This window comes from Chaetodon trifascialis, chromosome 23, assembly GCF_039877785.1.
Source record: "Chaetodon trifascialis isolate fChaTrf1 chromosome 23, fChaTrf1.hap1, whole genome shotgun sequence".
NCBI classification, from domain to species: Eukaryota; Metazoa; Chordata; class Actinopteri; order Chaetodontiformes; family Chaetodontidae; genus Chaetodon; species Chaetodon trifascialis.
In genome coordinates, this window is record NC_092078.1 from 2777595 (window position 1) to 2799411 (window position 21817).

General features: G+C 43.9%; 2 protein-coding genes across 4 annotated transcripts in view; one reads left to right on the forward strand and one right to left on the reverse strand.

Moving 5' to 3' along the window:
• stk26 (serine/threonine protein kinase 26) overlaps positions 1-21817 on the reverse strand; it is a 378991-nt gene that overhangs the window by 10342 nt on the left and 346832 nt on the right. Inside the window, exon 2 of one of the 3 annotated variants that reach the window (XM_070993415.1) lies at positions 10702-10783. In XM_070993415.1, coding sequence (XP_070849516.1) covers positions 10702-10722 — 21 coding nt within the window. In that variant the 5' untranslated portion in view covers positions 10723-10783. Of the gene's footprint in view, positions 1-10701; positions 11003-21817 lie in introns of those variants that run through there. The other 2 variants (XM_070993414.1, XM_070993416.1) reach the window with 2 other exon arrangements.
• LOC139351485 (palmitoyltransferase ZDHHC3-A) lies at positions 12094-21175 on the forward strand. Its single transcript, XM_070993417.1, has 9 exons — positions 12094-12239; positions 13775-13863; positions 13951-14024; positions 14535-14647; positions 14732-14793; positions 15213-15333; positions 15462-15534; positions 15895-16072; positions 16163-21175. The coding sequence occupies exons 1-9, from the start codon at positions 12115-12117 to the stop codon at positions 16252-16254; spliced, it is 927 nt and encodes a 308-aa protein (XP_070849518.1). The 5' UTR covers positions 12094-12114; the 3' UTR covers positions 16255-21175.

Here is a 21817-nt window from a genome sequence, read left to right on the forward strand (position 1 = left end):
CGCCAGAGGGACGCTCAGCAGATCATTAAATACTGTCCAAGAGTCCATGCTAACGTGCTAAAGCAGCACGTGAGACGTCTGAAACCGTAGTGCGAACTTGAGGCGTGTGCGATTTCTGGTGAATATTTCAGAATGCTAACACCGGACACGACGCTGGCACAAGTATAGTTAGTGAGTAAGTAAGTAAGTAAATTTTATTTATAGAGCACTTCTCTTAGATAACAATCACAAAGTGCTTTACAGTGTAGATAAAAGCAATAAAATACAGAGGATACTGGACCACAGCATAAAGACAAACAATGACACAACAACAAATAACCTCACAGAGGCCCCGGGGACATCAACAATGAAAAGCCTGTTTAAAAAGATAGGTTTTAAGTTCTCTCTTAAAAACTTCAGTGGACTCGATGCAACGTAAGGTCACTGGGACTGCGTTCCAGAGGCGAGGGGCACTAGCCTGAAAGGAGCGATCCCACAATGCAAAGCGGCATTGACGATCTTAATGCGTGACGTTTGCTTTGCTGCTCATCTTTATCTTTCGTACGTTAAACTGAACATCTTTGGACTGTTGGTTGGACGTAACGAGACATTTTTGTAATAATTAACTGGTTGATCTCATTAAGACTTGGCAGAAACGGCCAGAAGAGGATCAGTAATGTACCTCCAGTGTTCAGGCCTTTAAACACATTAACTGTGTAACATAACACACCACGTCCACACATCCAGTTTATGACTGAGCAGAGCAGCTCCACTCCCTGTCAGCGAGGACCGGGGAGAGATCCAGCGCTTCCAGTGCTGCCACCGAGGCCTCACCGAGCACTTGTTATGCAAGTCAGAGCAACACACACTCCTGACTGCGAGACACACTCACATTTTGTCCCTAAAACTCTGAGAATTGTTTGGAAGAACATTTAATAAACACACCCACAGAGGCATATGATGTTCCTATGATGCTGGTCGAGTTTCCTCTCTGAGCTAAAAAAGGAACATCTCACACACACACACACACACACACACACACACACACACACACACACACACACACACACACACACACACACACACACACACACACACACACACACACACACACACACACACACACACACACACACACACACACACACACACACACACTGCCCACAATGCTGCCACACCCTGTCAGCAAATACAGTGGTTAGTGTCTAATGATACTTTTAGCCTGGCGCAGAGAGACGGAGAGAAAACAGATTAGAAGAAGCAAAGATGATGACTGCAGAGAAGACAGGGAGACAAAAAGTCCAACAATAACTGTGGGATCACCCTGCAGCTCACAATGCGGTCACATGAAAGGCTTCTGGAGACAATGCTGCTGTCAATACACACCGTATATTAAAAACAACCCTCTGTGAACACACCTCTGAATGCCGCAAACCATCAAAAGGGCTCAACAGAAAAACGTCTATGACAGTAGACGATGTGGAAGAGCGTCCTGGTGTCCTCCAGGTAAACGCCGTCTAACCACAGCGTCTCCCGCTCGACCCTCGGTGCACGTGGAGCCCATATTCTGCTTCCTCTCAGCGATCGAATGAAAGGAAACGAGGTGGAGAAAGTGAACGTTGAAGCGGAGACGCTTGGCGTCCGAGTCGCTGAGCAGCTGCTCTCGGCCCACACGGACTCATAAAAGACACCAGAAACGCTGCCGCCGTCAAACAACTCTCACCAACAAAACAACAACCAACACAAACTCGTCTCCGCCCTGAACGTAACGCCACAGTAAAGGTCGCTCATTAAGAATCGACTCGTCCAACCAGAAGAGAGGCCGGACACTGTGCTAAAAACACAGATGTTTAGTCATCGGATGATGAGCGAGGCGTCTCACCTGGATGAGGTTCATCCTTAAACGCACCTGTGGACAAACAGGTCTTTGACTCTCACTCTGCACTGACGTCACTTTCTGGCTGTCTGTCCAAACTTGGGTCCAGACTGAGACGTGTCCATGACATTCATGGCCCTCAGACCACTTCAATCAGCTGATTCTTACTCTAGCGCCACCTTGAGTCTCACATTTGTTGTTTTTTGTCTCGACGAGGTCGGTCACCTCTTTGGACCAAACTTAAGTTTCTCAACAACTATTAAACTATTAGTTTAATGTCTTCACTCGGCTGTACTCAGAGTTTAGTGCCGAATGTTAGCATGCTAACCTGCTCAGGTAAGACGGTGAGCATGGCACACATAGTATAACACAACAGGACTGCTGAGCGCAAGTTCCCAAATGCAGCTTCCCTTAAATTTCACCCAGGTGTTCTCACCTGCTCCGGCTCATCAGACTCATACAGCATGGGCGTCACCTTAATCGGCCTCTGCCTACAACTATTAATTACAGGACAACAGAGCTCGGCCATCTTGATCACAGGTCCAATCAGTCACAGGTGCATAAAACAACACAGATTAACTGACTGACCACAAGGATGAGGAACAGTTCCATCGATGAAGAAGAGGTTTGATAGTCTCAGATGTAATCTGGATTAAAAACATGCGACACTGTCTAAACAAAGTGAAAATACTATCAAATAAAACATTTACGAACGAAGCCTTCAGTCTTGACAGTGTCTGAAATATGGCGCAATATTGGCATTTATGTTTTCACACTGCATCACAAAAGTACAAATCACATCATTGTGCAACACCGACAACTCGTCTGTGCTCTGAAGAAGCACAACCAGTGAAAAACGCACCAAAAATATTCCTTAATTTGTTCTGTATTTATGTGTTTGTGTGCATCATCCAGGGAAAATGTGACCGCACGCTCCATGATTCACCTCAAGCTGATAAGGAAGTGCAGAAACGGGCTGTCTGGATATCAATCGTGAGGTAATAATGCCATATCAAACAAACGAACGGCTTTCCGTTCCAACATCCTTCCCAACTGCAGACTCACAGATAGTTTACTGCCAAGGAATTAGCCTGGTGCTCGGGTGTAAAGCAATAAATGCAAGTCAAAACACCTTAATATGAAGCAGAAATTAACAAGAAAAATATGAAAAACAGTAATAATAATAACCCAAAAACATGCACACGAGTATAGATGCTAACAGACGTAAAAGTAAACTGTGCTTGTAAGAGGGACGATCTCGAGCTGAGAGGCTGAACTTTGACCTTTCTGTCTCGGCGTGGTGAAAGAACAATATTTAAAGCAGAGAAGGAAGTTAAATATTCAACTCGCTCGCTCATCACAGAACATGGCAGCAGTTTTTTCTACGCCTGAAGACACCTGAAAGACAGAAAGTGTAAAACGACCGACTCTCGGCCACAAAGACTTAATTTTCACCGCAGGTCAAATAATCTGCTTGAACGCAGTCTGGGAATCTTAATCTCAGTTTATCGGTTATGGACATTCACAGAGAATTAGACAAATGCAAACAAACCTTCTTTCCAGATTGAAAAAGCTGTTTCATGTTAATGTTTAACTCACTAACCGATCATGTTGCTCATTCGGATAAATCCTTTGGCGTAAAACCCTCAGCCTTGAATCAAGGAAGAGCGCTGGAAAATAGTTAAATAACGACCAATGAGGCGCTGAGGATGTGCTGGACGGCTAACCGGTCAGCAGCTAACGATTCACTTGTCGATTATCAATTAATGCTTTAGTCTAGAAAATGTCTTCATGGTTGACATCTTCAAATTTTGACCCAAAGTTATTTAATTTATGACATAAAACAGAGAAAAGTCACAAACCCTCACTTGAGAGAGAGAGAGAGCTTGAGAGAACAAATATTTGGCTTTACTGCTTGAAACGAACATAAATTAAATATTGATTAATCAATTAATCAGCTGATTTAAACTAGGATGGTGAACACTGTAAACATTATACCATCAGCACTGTCAGTTTGTCTGCATGCTAACATTAGCATTAGCATTTAGCTTACGTGCCTCACAGAGCGGCTAGCGTGGCTGAGTCTTACCTAAACATAGCGGTCACTTTGTCTCGTCACACCTGCTAAACATCAACACGTTAGCATTGCCATTGCGAGCATGTTAGCAGGCTGGTGTTAGCATTTAGCTCAAAGCTCCAGCCTTACAGAGCCACCAGCATGGCTGCCGACTCGTAGCCTTGTTTGTATTATAACTTTTATTCAGATTTGAAACCTGCAAAAAGCCTGAATCTTCTCATTCATTTCAAATATGAACGATTAGTTTTCTCCTTCAGTATCGTGTAAATGGTCCCATTTTCCTCATTTCTGTCAAACAAATCTTTGACTTTATTCAGTCATTTTTCCCGTTAATTTCAAGCCACCACTGAACACAAATGTAATGTTATTGTTAATGTTAAAGGGAGATTCAAATAACGAGGAACACACCTTAGTTTTATGACTGTAGGTTAACTGTTGATAAGGAGAACGCTGGCGATAAGAGGCAGACAGGTCAGAGCTGCACACATAAAAAGAGTTTTAGAGGTCAGCGAAGTCGCCTCCATGCAAACATTCAGCTGCCCGGGAAAACTTGGACCAGGCTGTGGAAACTCTGTGTGCGACTGAGTAAGCCAGGCAGCCGGAGGGATCCATGTTTTTACTAACAAGTGGCGTCCAAACATCCCAACAGAAAAGCTCTCTGTGAGTGTGCGCTACAGGTCAAAGGTCACAGCTGCGGGAGGAGGAAGTACAAACACAGCATTCTCAAAAATGACCTTTGCAGAGCCGCGTCATGTGAAAATCTCACCGCTCTTTAACACTTCCTGTTTTGTTTAAGCTCGACTTGAAATCACGACTCAATCCATTTTCCAACACTTACTGACGTCCACTCAGACTGGAGGCACAGCAGCAGTCTGCCCTCCGGCCGCCTCTCATTGGTCACCTGAACGTCAGCGTCGATCCCAAAACCATTTCTTCTATTTACTGCAATAAAAGCCTCTCAAAAATTTAAGGAATATTTTGACATTTTGAGAAACATCCTGACAGAATTAGCCGCTCTCATGACTGCTTGCACAAAATGTAGCTACAGCCAGTTAGCTTAGCTTAGCATTAAGACTAGCCTTGCTTTGTGCAAATGTAATAAAATCTGACATTGAAGTAATTATTTCATGTAAAAGCAGAAAATCCCGTTTCCAGCCTCTCAATTATGGAGATTTCCACCTTTTTTCTGTTTTATATCATATTAAGCTGAATATCTTTGGCTTTTGCTGGTTAAACTAAAGCTACATGTAACGATCAACAGTCCCAAAACCCCAAATTAGTGATTTACTCTCATGTAAAACAAAGAAAAACAGCTAATTATCACGATCAGGACGCTGGCACTGAGGAACATTTGGCAGTTTTGCTTGAAAAGTGTCAAAAAATGAATTAATTATTGATTAACTTTCTGTCAATCGATTAACAAGATGAATCAACTGCAATTTTAACCCAAACTAAATGATCACTTTGCTCGTGTCTTCAGTCATTTCGTCGTGTTATTTTATTATTTCATGTTTCTTTGGCATCATGACGCCGACGGCCGCTGATCATGAGTGAAACTGGAGACTTCAATGACTCACAGCTCTGCCTGGTCTCAAACTGTCGCCCGTCTGACTTCACAGACTTATGGTGCGACTTGTGTCTGCGACCATGTGACTTGTGTTTACGAATGACGCTTTAGGAAAATGTGAATGTAAACAAACCAAAGACAACAACGTGGGACAGTAAAGACATTCTGGTGTGATTCAGACGGCAGAAAAACTGACTCATCATCCACGGCCAAAAGCCAGAGGCAGCTGCTGGAGGCTGGCGGCCGTTTGCCACCCAAAAACACACTGAAGTGAAGAGTCTGTCAGGTTTGAGGCTGGAGGAGTCCATGACGGGATGCCAGACTGTGAGAGGTCCAGCCTTACAAAATACAAAGAGCAGGAGGAGGAGGAGGAAACACTCCCTGCTGTTTGATCAGACGGCTTCCCCGCCGTCTGCCACGCTGGGAGCGACCTGGACTCGCTGTACCTGTTCACGTCAGGACGATTTACAGCAGGAAGTCTCGACACCAGACGGCGGGAAAGTTCAGCTGAAACTGAACGAGCGACCCCCGCCGGGAGTCCAAGTGATCAGGGAAACAGGAAGTCCTCTCTTTTCTGTTTTCCATCATTAAAAGGGGTCAGAGGTCACATTGACATCAACTCTGAAGCCTGCAGGGTTGAGAGTTTCACTCAGAAAGTCTTTTTTAGGGTTTTTAGACTCTCCTGTAGGAATATTGAACATTCCCACTGATCAGTTCGATGCAGTTGTTTGTGAGGAAGAAGCTCCGTCCTGTAACGCCACAGTGCGACCGCCAATGACAGCAAAGAGCGTTTCTGTCGGTCCAACAACGTCTTCTCTTTTTGGGATCACGTCAGTTTCTCCCAGTTAAACTTTCATCCATATCAACAATTTAGGCTCATCAGCTTTGGGAAGATACCCAGTTTAAAGGGCTCGTAGTGGGACTGGAGCCAGAGAAACTCGGTCAGGAGCTCCCCGCTCCTCTGGCTAACGAGTCACACAAAAGGTCTTTGGTTAATCTTCTATTAAAGAGGAAATAACTCACCTAAAACAGCATCAAACCACGACAGGACGCTGACACCCAAGACAGTAAAACCAAAAACAACAAGACGATAAGCATCACTAAAAGTGTGTTTCCGTGTCTCTGACGGTGCAGCTGACGATAAACGACGGGCACACGCTCAACAACGGTAAACAGTTAAAGAAGAAAAGTGCAATTAAGCTGCAAAAAAATCAGCTGTAAATGACACAATGCCAAAGTCTGACTGTGTCACAAGATCCAGCAGCAAAGCTCAGTCATGTTATCTGTCACGAACACCCAAAGGCCTGTTTCTGTGGTACTAACAGAGGAAAGCCAGATGATCCTGAACGTCTATGTCCAAATACAGGCCACGCAAAGCCACAAACTTTGACCTCACGGTGGCGCCGCACAGTCAAAACCTGCAGAACCTCACTGGTCCTTGGTTCACGGGGCCAGTGTGGCTATCTGAGGACACACAAAGTCATGCACACACTCCCTGAAGCAAAGATGTCTAATTTGGTTATCACAGAGAGGATTTCCCACGAGGGGAAGCAGAGGCTTTTGTTTAGATCCCAACACTGCGACACGCTGCTCTGATTGCGCATCCAAATCGCTGCCATCTCCACGGTTAAACCCGACAGATCCTCGTGGATACCACCTCATTATCACTGCAGTTCACAACAACCGCAGCACCCTGAAATCTAAATATTCTGCTGTTTTTCTGCAGGATTTACGTTGATTAAAGTGCATAAACTCCTCGCGGATGTGGTCTGTGTTTCAGGCTAGACGGGCTGCCTCCGATAAAATTCACTGTGGGAAAGAAAATACAAAGAGGAGCGCTGAAGGCAGCAAACGCTAACAAACACATTATTCCTCGCAGGCTGTAAGAGCGTTGCAAATAACAGGCGGCTGGGCTAATTGTGAAATCCTGGCACTGTTTTGAAATGACCACAGGCTTGTTTTTCTGCGTGATGTAATGCTTCTGTTGGGATGTGAAGACAGAAAAGTGTCAGCCGACTGATATTCGTCAGAAACATTTTGTGAATTTCACAACAGGACAGTGTCGTCCATTGATAAGCAGAAGGAAAACAGAGGCGTCCTGGTGCTTCGGGGGTCCAAAGTACAAGTGAACTGCGACATAACGGCTCAGAGCCCACAGGAGGGCTCATGATCGCTCTGGTTGTGTCTTTCAGGAAGCTGTTCAGTGAAAGCAAAATACCCAAAACAACGTGACAACACGCAGACATGAAGGAGCTGCAAGGAGAGGCTGCAACATCTGACCGATCGGTTCAGGTAGAGAATGAAAACAATGACAAACGGCCATCTTAAAGCTGCCTGTGAAGGCGATACGGCGAACGTGTTGGCGTACAGTCGCTTTTAATATCCAGCAGACCTGCAGCAAAATGGATCCAATGTTTGCTCTCCTGTTAGCGCCGCTGTGACCTGAGAAGTCGTTAGCAAACATCCAGCAGTCGACATAAACGTGAATTATTAGTCACATTTCAGGCACTTTAGCTCCATTTCTGGACTCCGTTTGGTGCCATTCAACCATTTAAAAATCTATTAACTGATGTGTCTACAGGCGGCACAGTACGCAGCAGGTAGTGCGCGTACCTCACAGCAAGAAGGTCGCCGGTTTGATCCCCGGGTCGGGCCTTTCTGTGTGAAGTTTGCATGTTCTTCCCGTGCATGCGTGGGTTCTCTCCGGCTTCCTCCCACAGACCAAAAACATGCTCAATAGGTTAATTGGTGACTCTTAATTGCCCCTAGGTGTGAGTGTGAGCGTGAATGGTTCTGTCTTGTGTGTTGCCCTGCGATCGACTGGCGACCGGTTCAGGGTGTACCCCGCCTCTCGCCCGATGACAGCCGGGATAGGCTCCAGCCCCCCGCAATCCCGAAAGGGATGGTCGGTATACTTTTAGGTACACTTTTAGAGGCGTACTTCACCGTCCACTTCAGAATATCTACAACTAACTTAAGTTTAACTTAAGTTGTTTGTTTAATTACTGATGTTTAACTGATTGTTGAGTGTTAACAGTGTAGAATTTGCAGCCCTGCAGTAGATTTATCAGAGGTTTTCCAATAAAAGCTGCATATAAAAACTGCACCGATGAGCGTGAATCAAAACTGTCAGCCATGGAAACCAAACAATGAGCTGAAAGAAGCTAAGATGCCCTGAAACGCTGAGGGAAATGGATTATACTGATTATAAATGTAGTCCAGAAGCCAAATGATTAAAATATCAGTATAATATTTGGTTTATGACCAGATGACAAACATTAATGAGACTCGACACAGCTAATGTTCTGCTGTAAAAAGGACAATAAACTAATAAACTGTCAAAACTGCAATATATCATCCGCCACGCAGTCGATCAGGTCTAATACGTGTTACATAAGAGACGCCACCACCCATCATCAGTCGCCTGCGCCGGTGCAGCAGATATTCCTGTCGGCCCCGGCGCTGCTGCAGGTGCTGCCAGGTGTCAGGTGCGTGTTGACTTAACCAGCCGTCGACGGCACTTCCGCCCCGCCCACCTGGGACGAACAGAGCAGGCAGAGCGAGCGAGCTGACAGGCAGGCAGGCAGGCAGGCAGGCAGTCCCACAGGTAGACACACCTGAGAGCCGGCCAAACAGGAGGCCGAGCGGAGGCTTGAACGCCATCAGAACTCACCCTGCACACCTTGTTGACTGGCAGAAACAGCCTACGACCTGCGGACTCCACCACCAAACAGAGCTGAGGCTGAACTGTGAAAATGGAAGAAAATAACCGGCAGGTCCACTGACAGATACCAGACGACGTAAAATCACTTTCAGCAACACTGACACAACATATGTCACGACAGGAGACACACCTTGTTCCTCCTGAATGCAGAATGCCTTTATAAACCCATATGGAGGAGATTAAGACATCGAGCTATCAATAAGGTCAAAATAAGCTCGATGAGTCACTGCAGGAACTTTACATACACGACTCTAAAGTGTTGAAGAGTCACTATTATATGGATAACGTGGATGAATAACAGGTAACTTTAAGACACCTGAAGGGACAGAAACACTATGACGTAGCAGAAACTCAGTACAGAGTACAAACATCACAATAAAAGTCACTGTGTGAATATTATCAGAGCATCCTGGTGATAGAAAGAGCAAAACATCACAATAAACACGACTCTGAGAGCCAGACTTCCATCATAAACTACTGTATGAATACTGCAGGGACATCCTAAGAGACCACAATAAACGGCATAAAGTCACCGTAAAGTCAACACTAAGAGACATAAACACCATAATGTCACGGTGAGCTCAGTGCTGCCATCAGTCATTATAATAGTTAAACATCAGAGAGCCAGTCACATTTTAAGTCCCTATAAGACGAATGGAGGATCACCTGAACACCATCAGCTCACCATGAAGCCAGTGTGGAGCACCAAGGTTCATTTATAAGTCACCCCACGAATATTACAGAGACTATAAAGACAGTGACGTCATCAGTCATTACTATAGTCATTTTAAGACATTTCAACACCACACAATTACTATAAACTCAGTTTGGAGCGCCAGGGTCATATTATAAGTTACTATATATGAAACCATAAGATCACTATAAAGGCAGGATGGAGCATTTTTAAGGCACTATGTTAATATAATGGAGACATATAAAGATCATTATGTCACCATTAACTCAGTGTGGAGCAGTTCAGTGCTATTATCAGCCATTATTATAGTTATTTTAAGACATTTAAACACCATACAAACACCACCAAAGACCATAAGATCACTATAAAGGCAGTATGTGGTACTTAAGTTAGTTTATAGTTCACTACATGGAATTAAAATGTCACTATGTATGAAGTCATTCTGGAGTACTAAAGTCACATTACAAGTCACTATAAGGAAATAATGCCGTCATTATCAGCACAGAACCACAAAAACTAGTATTAAAAGTCACTTTTCTGGAACAAAATGAGCTTCTCGACGAACGTCGGAGCCTTTCTTGACGCTGAGCCTGAACTCGGTGAGTCCCGGAGGTTAAACACCGCATACTGAACCGCAGGTAAGGGCTTGAAAACACGTAGGAAGTGGCCTGTAGCTGCTCCGCGGCGCCTCCGCGGTGGATAAACTGGTTCAGTTTGGCCGAAACGGCTGAAAAGACGCCGAGAAGAGCGTCACATCTCCCCCCGCGTCCACCTTTGCTCTTACCTGCATACCAGGAACTTCCATGGTTACTTCGAAGTATGAACGCCCTGTTCCTCCTCCAGGTTTCACCGCTTTTCTTCTTCTTCTCTGTCCTCTTCTTCTGCGTCTTCTTCTTCTTGCTTTCTTTTAAACTCCTCCTCGCGCTTTCCAACGCCTAAAAACTCCCCAGAAGCGGGTTTAGCGTCGCGGTAGAAATGAAGTTATATCCGATGGAACCGTTTCGGTGTGCGAGCAGCAGAAAAGAAACGAACAAACTGCAAACACACACACACACGCAACACACGCACACACGTCCCGGGAGAGTGTGTGTGAGTGTGTGTGAGCGAGAAAAAGTGTTGAGCAAACGAGAATGATGACGACGGTTACTGCCTACTTCAAGGGCGGGGCGACAGCGTGCGTAAAACTCATCTTCGCACACGAGGCTGTCTACTACCACCTTGTGTTTAAATGTTGCCAGTGTTTCAATCAATCAATCAATCAATCAATCAATCAATCAATCAATCAATCAATCAATCAATCAATCAATCAATCAATCAAGTACTAATAATACTAATTTCAGGTAGTTGTACTTTACTTGAGCATCCTTTTACCACATCTTTTTCCAAATGTACTTTTTTGACCCCATTAGATCAGTTTAATGCCTTTATTTATCTTTGAAGATTCAAAGCAATAATACAAATGGACAAATGATTTAAAAAATATATATCATCATCTGTTAAGATTTATTGATCCTCATGGAAAATTCACAAGCCACTCAGCAGGATATAAAGTAATTTAAATTAGCTCCACACTTGAGAGGCGCAACATTAAAGGTCACATTAATGCATCAATAATTGTACTTCAATACTACAATATATATGATTCTGAAATGGGCCATTCTACATAATGATTACGTTTACTTTGGAGACTTTAAGTATATTTTTGATCCTACTACTTTTGCAGTTTTACATTTTTGAATGCTTGCAACAGGGTATTTCTCTACTGTTTTACTGATACTTCTATTTAAGTAAAAGATCCGAGTACGTTGGAGGTAGAATCAATAAACATTATTTGAGGCTCAGTGTCGCCTTCAGTTGCAACTCAGCAGTGGAAAACTGAAGGTGTGTCATTGAGGATTTTTCTAGTAAAACAGAGCTGTTGCAAAACGCTCTTCTTGGCTTTTTAAATATTGCTGCGGATGATGATACATGAGAGGCACAAACTGAGGGTGTGTTATTCTGAAATTAATCATCATGTTGCGTTTCAAATGCAATTTTACTTTGCTTAGCCCACACAAACAACAAAACTGTCTTTTTTATTTGTGTTAACGAGCCCATTTCATGTTGTAATTATTTCCTACGGTCCGGGAAGGCAGCATCAGGTTTCAGCGTGATGTCACCCGGAAGCGGGGGACAGGGGGGCGGAGCCCGGCAGAAGATGGCGTCTGTACGCTGTAGGCGAGACCCCTGCGGCGTTATCTGTCTGATTTTAACTTATTTCAGCGTGTTTTACGCGGACTACGTGGTCATACAGTATGTCCTCATCCCCGCCTACTCGAACAGGTCGGTGCTTTGTGTTTTACTGTCGTTTAAATGTTTAAAAAACCGACATGGCGCCCGCTTCTCTGGGCTGGCTCCATTCATTTGACAGCGGGCAGGTTTGACAGCATCCTCACGCTTTTAATTCTCTCCTGAATCGACAGCAAACTCTTTTTTTCCTCTAGTAACAAACATGTCGATATGTTCATGTGTGTTTGTGGTGGTTTAGCATCGAGGTGACGCCTCATAACCTGGTTTTGCGTTTGTTTACGAGCTTCATCCGTCAGCTGTTTGGCTGCTGTAACGTTACAGGAGGTTTCTGTTGTTTGTCATCGATTGCATTTACCGATATCCAATCGATACCAGAGACAGAACTGTCATCTACTTATTCCACGATTCATTTTTGTTTCACTGCTTGTTTTCGTTAATTATTTACACTTTTGTTTATTATAACCACCGCTCATTCAGCCCAGCAGACACTGACAGTCTCAGGCCGACGGTGGAGAGTAACGAAGTACATTTACTCAAGTACTGCACTGAAGTGCGGTTTTGAAGTAGTTCTACTCTACTTCAGTATCTTCAATTTATGCTACTTCATACTTCAGTTCATTTCAGAGGGAAAAACTGCACTTTTCACTTCATTGCATGTGTTTTGACGCAGAAATCGCCGCGTCGCGGTGCAGAGTTACGCATTGAACAGGTGTTTCCAGGTGCGGTACTGCTCACACCTGCTCAGGCTGAAGCTCTGCTGCATTAACTGGTGGTCATCACGTGCTCCTAACAATGATGAAATTGAAAATTTCCCCACAACAAATCAAACAGGCCACAAAATGTATTTTATTATTATTTATTATACAAAAAATAGAGATTAAAACCTCTTTTGGCAGCTTGAAGCCTCCATAAAAGGTCATTTTGCATAATGAGTGCTTGTTTTTGATGCTCTAAGTACTTTTTGCTGGTAATACTTATGTATGTTTGCTCAGGTAGGATTTCTAATGCAGGACTTCTCAAAATGTAGTCAAACTTACATCAAAGTGAGCTGACCTGTCTGAGTGAAGGGGTTAAAGGTCAACTCCTGCAGTCTGAACAGTTTACAAAAGCATCATGGGCAGTAAATTCTGCAGGTGACTCTGAGCGACAGCCACTTCCTGCCTGGAGGAGCTCAGTGAGTCTGTAAATGTCTTTTATTTATCAGGTTAGATTTAAATAGTGAGCTGTTTTATTTCCAAGGACGACTCTCTGAATGACTTTTCCACGCCGCGGTTCTAACTGTGTGCTTATCTGGTGGGAAAGAGCCGCGTTTTGCAGGATGTTTTCTCTCGTCACAGCAGGAAAAGCAGACAAGAATCGTTTCTTTTAAGCAAAAATGACAGTTTTGCTCTTTTTCCTGTTTCATATTCGTGTGAGCTGAACTTCTTTGGACTGTTTGTTGGACTAAACATACGTGAAGGCGTCCTCGTGGACGGTTTTCAGCCATTAACCATAAAAATGACTGGCAGGTCGATGGATTAGCTGCAGTTTGGAGTTTTCTGGGTAACAAGCTGCTCTGTCTCTGGCAGTGTGTGGTGTACTCTGCACGGATCAGTGTTCAACCTCATCCTGCTGCTGCTGCTGGCCTGCCACTCCAAAGCCGTCTTCTCAGACCCGGGTCAGTACCTGCTCGTTAAGTCGGAGGGAAATCGAACCTCGTGCTTGATTTGGCCTCTTCAAGGTGTGTTTGTGTGCTCTTGTCCAGGTATGGTGCCTCTTCCGGACACAGCCATCGACTTCTCGGACCTTCGCTCGCAGTCGTCTCGGATGAGCGAGCGGGTGAGTTTCAGTCCATGATTTCAGGCTGTTAGTTGAAAAGCTGCTCAGAAACACTTGGAGGGACCTTTAACCTGCTCAGAAAAGTCTCGCCGTGCTGCTGTTTGTATCTACACGTCAGACACATTAAAAGTTGTCGGGGGATTTTTCCACCTGGGAGGAACTCAAGCATAACTCGTGGAGCTTAGGGCTGATAACAGGGAGGGAGCGTGGGGGAGATCGTAGCTCCTCTCTCACTGTAACTGTGTTATTAACCGCCGTGTAATTATCTGCTGGTGAGCCTGTGTTTGCATGTTAGCAGCTGCACTTACGTCTGATGTCGGGCTTGTCATCATGTGCTTTAGCTTAATGACAGACGTCTGTCCACTCTGGACGCTGCTGTCTGCTGTGTGACCCGCCGAATGACCGTTTTCTGTGGGTTCGCCCACACGGCCGTGATGCGTTCATGTGTCTGCGCCCTGCTTTTGGCTGAGCGTCCGTCGGATCGTGATATTTCCGTCCTGCTGTTTTCAGGGCTGTGAAGGCTGGACCGTGTGCAGCCGCTGTGAAACCTACAGACCTCCCAGAGCGCATCACTGCCGCGTCTGTCAGAGGTGCATACGCCGCATGGACCATCACTGTCCCTGGTGAGGAGACGCCCTCATCCGCCCGTCCATCTCCTGCATCCTCTTCAGCTTCTCCTCACCTGTCTCCTGTTTTGTGTGTTTCAGGATCAACAACTGTGTCGGAGAGCTAAACCAGAAGTATTTCATCCAGTTTCTCTTCTACACAGGTGAGCACACGCGGCAGACGACGTCATGGACTGACGGGACTTTTCCACCCTGCTGGGTCGCTTTACAGCTTCTTTGACCACCTCAGACACGGCTCGTACTGGCTCCTCCAGCCCTGCAGCCCTCATTCTGTGTCCCTCAGCACCTGTGAGGAACTGCCGGCAGCTTACAGGCGTGTTTTAGGCGTGATGATGAGAGCGAGAGAAGCGACTGTCTGTTAGCTTAAAGCTGCTCTAGCATCCGTCCTCTCAGAACTGGAGAGACTACATCATCATGTAGTTTTATAACCCGTGATAGACAGATGGTTCGTCCAATCACCTGTCAAGTCATTTTAAACACGTTTCGCGTACGGCTTCCCACACGGTTCAGTTAATTTACCGCTGCCACGGCTGAAGGTAACGCTGCCGGTCTCTGTGTGCAGGCATGGCCAGCCTGTACTCCATGGTGCTGGTGGTGTCGGCCTGGGTGTGGCGCATCAGGAACGAGAGGGAAGGCGACGCCGAGAAAGAAGGAGAGGAGACGCCCAGCAAGCACCTGATAGTGTGAGTCCTCAGCAGGACCTTTCCAGCTCCACGGCCACGTTTTGGTGTGAAACCGTGTTGAACGAACTGTCTGTGATTCAGTTTGTTTGTTAGTCAGCTTGTTGTTTTTCTTACTTCCTCCCTCTCAGCGCTCACTACATCATCCTCCTGGTGGAGTCGGTGCTGTTCGGCGTGTTCGTCATGGTCATCTTCTACGATCAGGTACAAACACAAAGCACAGGTACACCTGAAACGATTAGTTGAATGATTCACTGACAGAAAATTTAATTATTTAGATTTATTTAGAATAATTCTGAGGTTTAGAGGAAATTAAAGCTGGAGTGGGTCTCGTATTTTAGAAGCATTTTTTGCCATATTTGTTCAGATTCTCTTTGCATCCTGACAGCAGCTGATAAATCAAACAAAGACGATCTTACAAAAGATCAGCCTGAATGAAAAGATTGGACATTGCACATGACCTCCACGATGCTCAGCAGATACATTACTAAAGCTAGTCGCACAAGAACGGCAAGAAAAGCTAATAAAAAGACGTAAATGACGTGGCATCGGCTCTCCCTCCAGCTGGTCTCCATCATCACAGACGAGACTCCCATAGAGCAGATGAGGAACAGGCTGATGATCAAGGACAGAGGCTCTTCGTCTTCGTCCTCCTCCTCCACCTCCTCCTCTCAGCTGCCTCACCACCCTCCGCACACCCGCAAGCCAAAGCTCGCTCTGCTGCGGGAGGTTTTCGGGAGAGGTGGGTTTGTGTTGATCGCTGACTGTTTTCACCAAAAACGTCTGAAACCGTGAGCTGTCTCATCTGTTCTAATCTTCTTCGTGTCTCCAGGGTCGGTCTTTTGCTGGCTTCTTCCTCTCCACCCCAGCCCTCCGTCAGTTGGCGGCATCACCTACTCCGCCCTGCCCGACTACGATGTCTGACCTTTGACCCCCGAGAGTGAGAGAGGGCGAGGAAAGGATGGCGAGACAGGTTCTGGCGTGCGTGTGTATGTGAATTTTCTGCCTAACTACGATGTCTTACCTTTGGACCTGAGCGGTGAAGAGGAGGGAGGATGAAGGCCGAGACTTGACGAATGAAGATAGTGTGAGTTAGATGAATGAATGAATGAATGAATGAATGAATGAATGAATGAATGTCGTGCTGTGCGTGACTTTTCCCCCAGGGCCTAACAAAGTTCAGCCTCAGACTCATGAAAATCCGTTTCTGTCCTCTCATTGGAGGAGAGCTCCGGCGGTCCCCGTTTTGTCCTCATCTGTTCTTTAACTACCAGCGTCCTCTCATCTTCTTGACTTGTGTGGAAGAGTTGGGCCCTTGTGGACACTGAGGTTTGACTGATGGCAGTTTAAACAAGGCTCAAATGCATGTTTGGACACTGAAGCTGCTGATTTCAGATGTGTTAACAAGGGATGTTTGAAATTTGTCACCGTTAATTCTTCAGTAACCAAAATTACACTGAGCATTATAAACATTTTACATGATCCTGTAATTTAGATTAGTAAAATAATACAGTGGAAACTGCTTATAGTGATCACGTCTGTCCGGGTCAAAGTGCTCTCTATAATTATTATAGCCAGTTTTTTCTTCATGTTCTATACACGGTCTGTTGTCTTGCTCCCCCGGTCCACTAGGTGGCGGTAAAGCTTCAAACATTATTCCTGGACTTGATGTGAAAAGCTCAAGCAATCCAATCCAAAAACATGAGCTTGACAGCTATGTGATTTAAGTTGCCCTTTTACTTGTTAAGAAGAAACCACCAAACACCAGCACACTTGTGTTTGTCGCCATAAGGCAAAAATGCTACTTGTAGCTCTGGTGCTAGCTCTGCTAAAGCTAACGTCCAAAAACGAGAAACGCTCCAGTGATTTGCATTCATAGCAGTTTCTGCCTGCTTTTTTCCCATCATGATTTTGAGCCTCAAGTAGCCGGACAGGTTATACCTGAGGACAATAAATTTTTTTTTGCTTGATTACGATAAATTATTTAACAGCATTTGTAGAGCAATAATTCTGTCCCAAGCTGTAGCTGTGATCCCTGTAATCAGATTTCACTGTAATAAGACGTTTAGGAGACAGGTACTTGTGGTGTCAGTTAGCGAGGTTAGCATCGCTCAAGCCACTGGTCCTCACGTTAGCAGCCCAAAAAACAGTGCAAAGCTAAATTAAGCCTGTGTTTCCTCCAGAATTCACTTCCTGTTTGAGTCAAAAGCCTCTGAACATTTAGGTAGACGCTAAAATGCTAACGATGAACACCTTATGCAAAAATATGTCGGCATACGTTATGAGAATGATGAAGATCTTTACATTTAAGCCAGACGATGCTGACCAGCTTTAATCAGTATTGACTCATATCAGTCGAACCCCGGTGCAGTTTTTCTACGATGGCGTGTTGGACGGAGTTGACTTCAGGTCAGTATTTACGCAGACTTTCTGTAGTGAAGGATGTCAGGGGCCGGGGGTCAACTTCCTGTTTCATCTACGTGTTTTTACCTTCAACCCCTGAATGAAAACTCATCAACTGGCCCTTTAGGTTGTTGAATTGCGCAAGAAATCTTACCCAAACACGAGTTTGTTACTGAGTTAAGTTTTGAAAGATGACAGAGCAGTTAATTAATTATGTTTTCTATAGAATTAGATTCTTTTTCCCACGTAAGCTAAGCTTTAAATCGTTTCTAGAGATGCACTGATGTGGATTTTTAAAGCTGGCACGAATGTCTGACATCTATCCACCTCAGTCGAATACGTTCTTAAAGAGCTCAGATAAGGTGCAAAACATGTTAAGCTTTAATTTTTTTAAAGATAATTCACAATATTTAGATAGTATGTTGGTATGCACTACATGGCCAAAAGTGTGTGGACGTCTGAACATTACACAAATATTTAACATCTCATTCCAAAACCAAAGGCATTACTCTGTTCAGTTTAATCAATCAACGTTTCCTCATCGAGCTTGTCTAAAATATGGCGTCTGGTGGCATGAACACGCCTCTTCACTGGAACTAAAGGGGCCCAAATCAGGAAGTACAGCCCTAAACCAAACGTCCACATACTTTTGTCCTCATAGTCTATCAGTGCATCTCTGACAGCTTATTCTTGGTTACTGAGTTAAGGTCCAGCATCTTAATACAAACGCCAGAGGTCAATGTATTTTATATTACTATTTATTCTCAAATCAACCACTTGAGCTCAAGATATGAGTTATCCCATGACAGCGTTTTAATGTCCCAAATCGCACATCAGCACAAACATTATCAGTAAAAACTAGCTACCTGTGACCAGTTACATCCTCTGAATTAATACCAGCAAACTGGATTGATAAAGGAGATTACAGGAACAAATGAGATGTGATGACTCGGGTTTCGTAAACAAACAGGAAACGTCTGCAGAAATTCCTTTTTTGGGGGTTTTTTGTTCCTCATTCCTGTGTTTATCTTGAAGTACAAAAAAGTTTGACGCACTAACTAAACTGTGTTACATTTAACATATTTACACTGCTACACACAAACACACACACACACACACACACACACACACACACACACTCAGAGTACACCTTTCAGTATTCTGCTAAATCTCAGTGAAGGGACGATTTTTAACTTATTTATTGTTTCTAACTATTCCGTGGAGTTAACTCTACCAATAACTGTGTTTTTAAATGGGGGGGGGGGGGGGTTGCCTTTCCGTGCTGCTGCTGTTGTAGGAATAAAGGTGAAGAGTACAACAGTGAAATAAAACTGTGTTCAAACCAAACGAGGTTTAGCCTAAGCCCACAGTCACTTTTACACTTACTATATATTACCTCATATTTACGTTACAGATGCTTTCGTAGCTAACGGTGGAAGCTAGTTCCAGTTATTTTGCAGGCTCATGATTCAGACTCTGAGCCAAACAGAGCTGCCTTTCACTGGACATGAGGCAGCGTTACCAGATTAACAAAAAGTATCATATCTGTACGAACACTTTGTGTTCTTTACGATGTACGATCACTTGAACATTTTGTGACGATTAAAATTAGCTGGTCTTAGTCTACGATGTCTCATTGTAACTAATTTCCCGACATGATCAGGATGCCCCACGACCCACCGACAAAAAGTCAAGCGTTATCGTCAAAGATAAACATTGTGTAGTCTCATCACAACATTAGCTAGACAAGTGTTAGGAAGTGGTAGAACCAGTGTTGGCAACTATTTTGCAGCTTAAGCGTGTGCAAGAAGTCACTAAAAAATGCTCCCTACGGTGTTGGTTTACATCACGTTTGATCATGAAACTCCCTGACATCTCACCAGGAAATGAAAAGCAGCAGAGAAACCGCAAAGGGAACTTCCCCCCTCCGTGTGTTTTTATGTGTGTGTATATAGTAATTCTTCTTGACTTGGGAAACATGAGTTCAGATACGCAAGGGAACATTATTATGAAGTGCTTCAGTGGATTAATGAACGATCCATTTTATCTATTATGGTCCTCAGATGTTACTGTCAAAATGAACAACTGCCAGTTGGGACATGATGTCACTTGTTTGCTCTGGAAAGTCTGTTTTCTTGAATTATGTGACTTAAATCACATGGAGTGATCTGCCTTTTTTATCACAGTTTCACGTTTTAAGAAAATCAAGTTACTGATATTTAACAACTCTTTATTGAGCTCTATCATATTAAAACATGTTGAAGAGTTTACCTTCAAGTCTGTTAACACAGTAAGTGAAAACCTGGAGAGCTGTTAGCAGCGGTTATGAGAGGCGTTGTCAAAGGGTTTGTAATTCTACATTCACACTGTGGCTAATATTGCGTCTCATTAATTGTCCTTCATTTTGCATTCAAGCAATATTTTGACGTGAGCGTTAGTTGAGAAGGTCAATACCTCTCTCCTGTCTTTATGCTAAATGTGAAGCTACAACCGGCATCCAGTTAGCTTAGCTTAGCATTGAGACCAGAAACAGGAGAACCAGTTGAGCCAGTTGAGACTCCATGAAGGTATTTATAGTATTTGTATAGATTAAACAAACAAGCTATTACATGGTAATTAGTGAGCTTAAAAGGTGCTGGTAGATGGATTGAGATACCTTTGGATGGAGCCTGGCTAGCTGTTTTCCCCGTTTCCAATATTTATGTGAAGCTAAGCTAACCATTTCAGGGCTCCAGCTGTGCATTTATTGTACAGATGTGAGTGGTACCATTGTGTAACTCTTGCAAAGAAAATGAATTCTTTGTTAAATTATTTGTTAAAATGAAGAGAAGAACAATTCTAGAGTTTAAAGAACTGGTAGCAATACACCCAGCCGTCCTCCGAGCTAAAAGAGGCCTTATTTCTGTTGGTTATTGTAGAGTTTGAGTTGACCACAGAAGAGGGCGGAAGCTGGAGGAAAAAACCGGTGACACCGTTTCTGGAATGTTTCTCGTAACCACTCGTGAGCGCTCTCCAAACACTTACTGACAGGCAGGTAGATTTGCAATACATCCTTACCCAGGTTTGATTTTCTGCACAGAAGAAAGTTCATATTTTATATCGACGATGTGCAATTCTCATGAAAGGAAGGTTACTGAATCTCAGAGCATTTTTTTGTTGTTGTTTTCTATCATGATCTGGGTAAAACAGAACAAGGTTTGAAATGTTTTTGTGGATATGCACAGAAATCATGAGGTGCAGGAGAAAACTTTGTCTTTTAAGTTGTTTCAGCTTGAATTTAACATTTTTGAGCAAAATCAATCCTACATTCCCACATCACTCTGAGTTTTACAAATTAAAGTCAAGTGCACCTGAGAACACCTAAAAACAGTTCAAACTGCAGATGTTTTAGTCCAGCTGTGTGTTAACTATCAGGGTACTGGCTTGCTTGTTTGACTTGTTTGAGAGTTTATGTGTTTTTTTTGTTTGTTTTTTGTATCAGTGTCGATCAAAAGGGTGCGCTTGTTTCGGTTCATCCATGCTGGTGCAGTTCCGCTGATTCCATCCAACCATGGACTCCCACCAGCTGTTAGCTGAATCAAAACAAGCGCACCCCGTTTGCTGTTTTACTTGACAGCGGGAAGGAATGTGTGTACAAACAAAGAGGGCCTGAAATTGACACTTAGCCTCCAGCCAATAACATTGACCATTTAGTTCTGCTAGCTTGTTTGGCAATTCAAAAACCTGGAACTTTATTGACTTCTATAGACAAACAAAAGAAAAAAAAAACTGCGACAATGCCTCAAAGAAGTAAGATACCACTTTTTGAAATACTGTTTTAAATATTAAACCAGTAAAACTTCACAGCTCGTGAATCAAGAGGCTGGTCAACACTGGACGTGATTTAACCACTGAAGTCAATAAAGCATCATTTAGAGAGGAGGCAGTCTTAGATTTTGCACACACTGTAACTCTGTATTTGTTGGCTGGTTGGTCAAAAAAGTTTGTTTCACGCCCTGCAAACAAAACCAACAGAGAGTTTAATATCATGTGGCTCCATGATGAACAAGTTTACAACCGACTGGTGTTTTATTTATTGTTACTA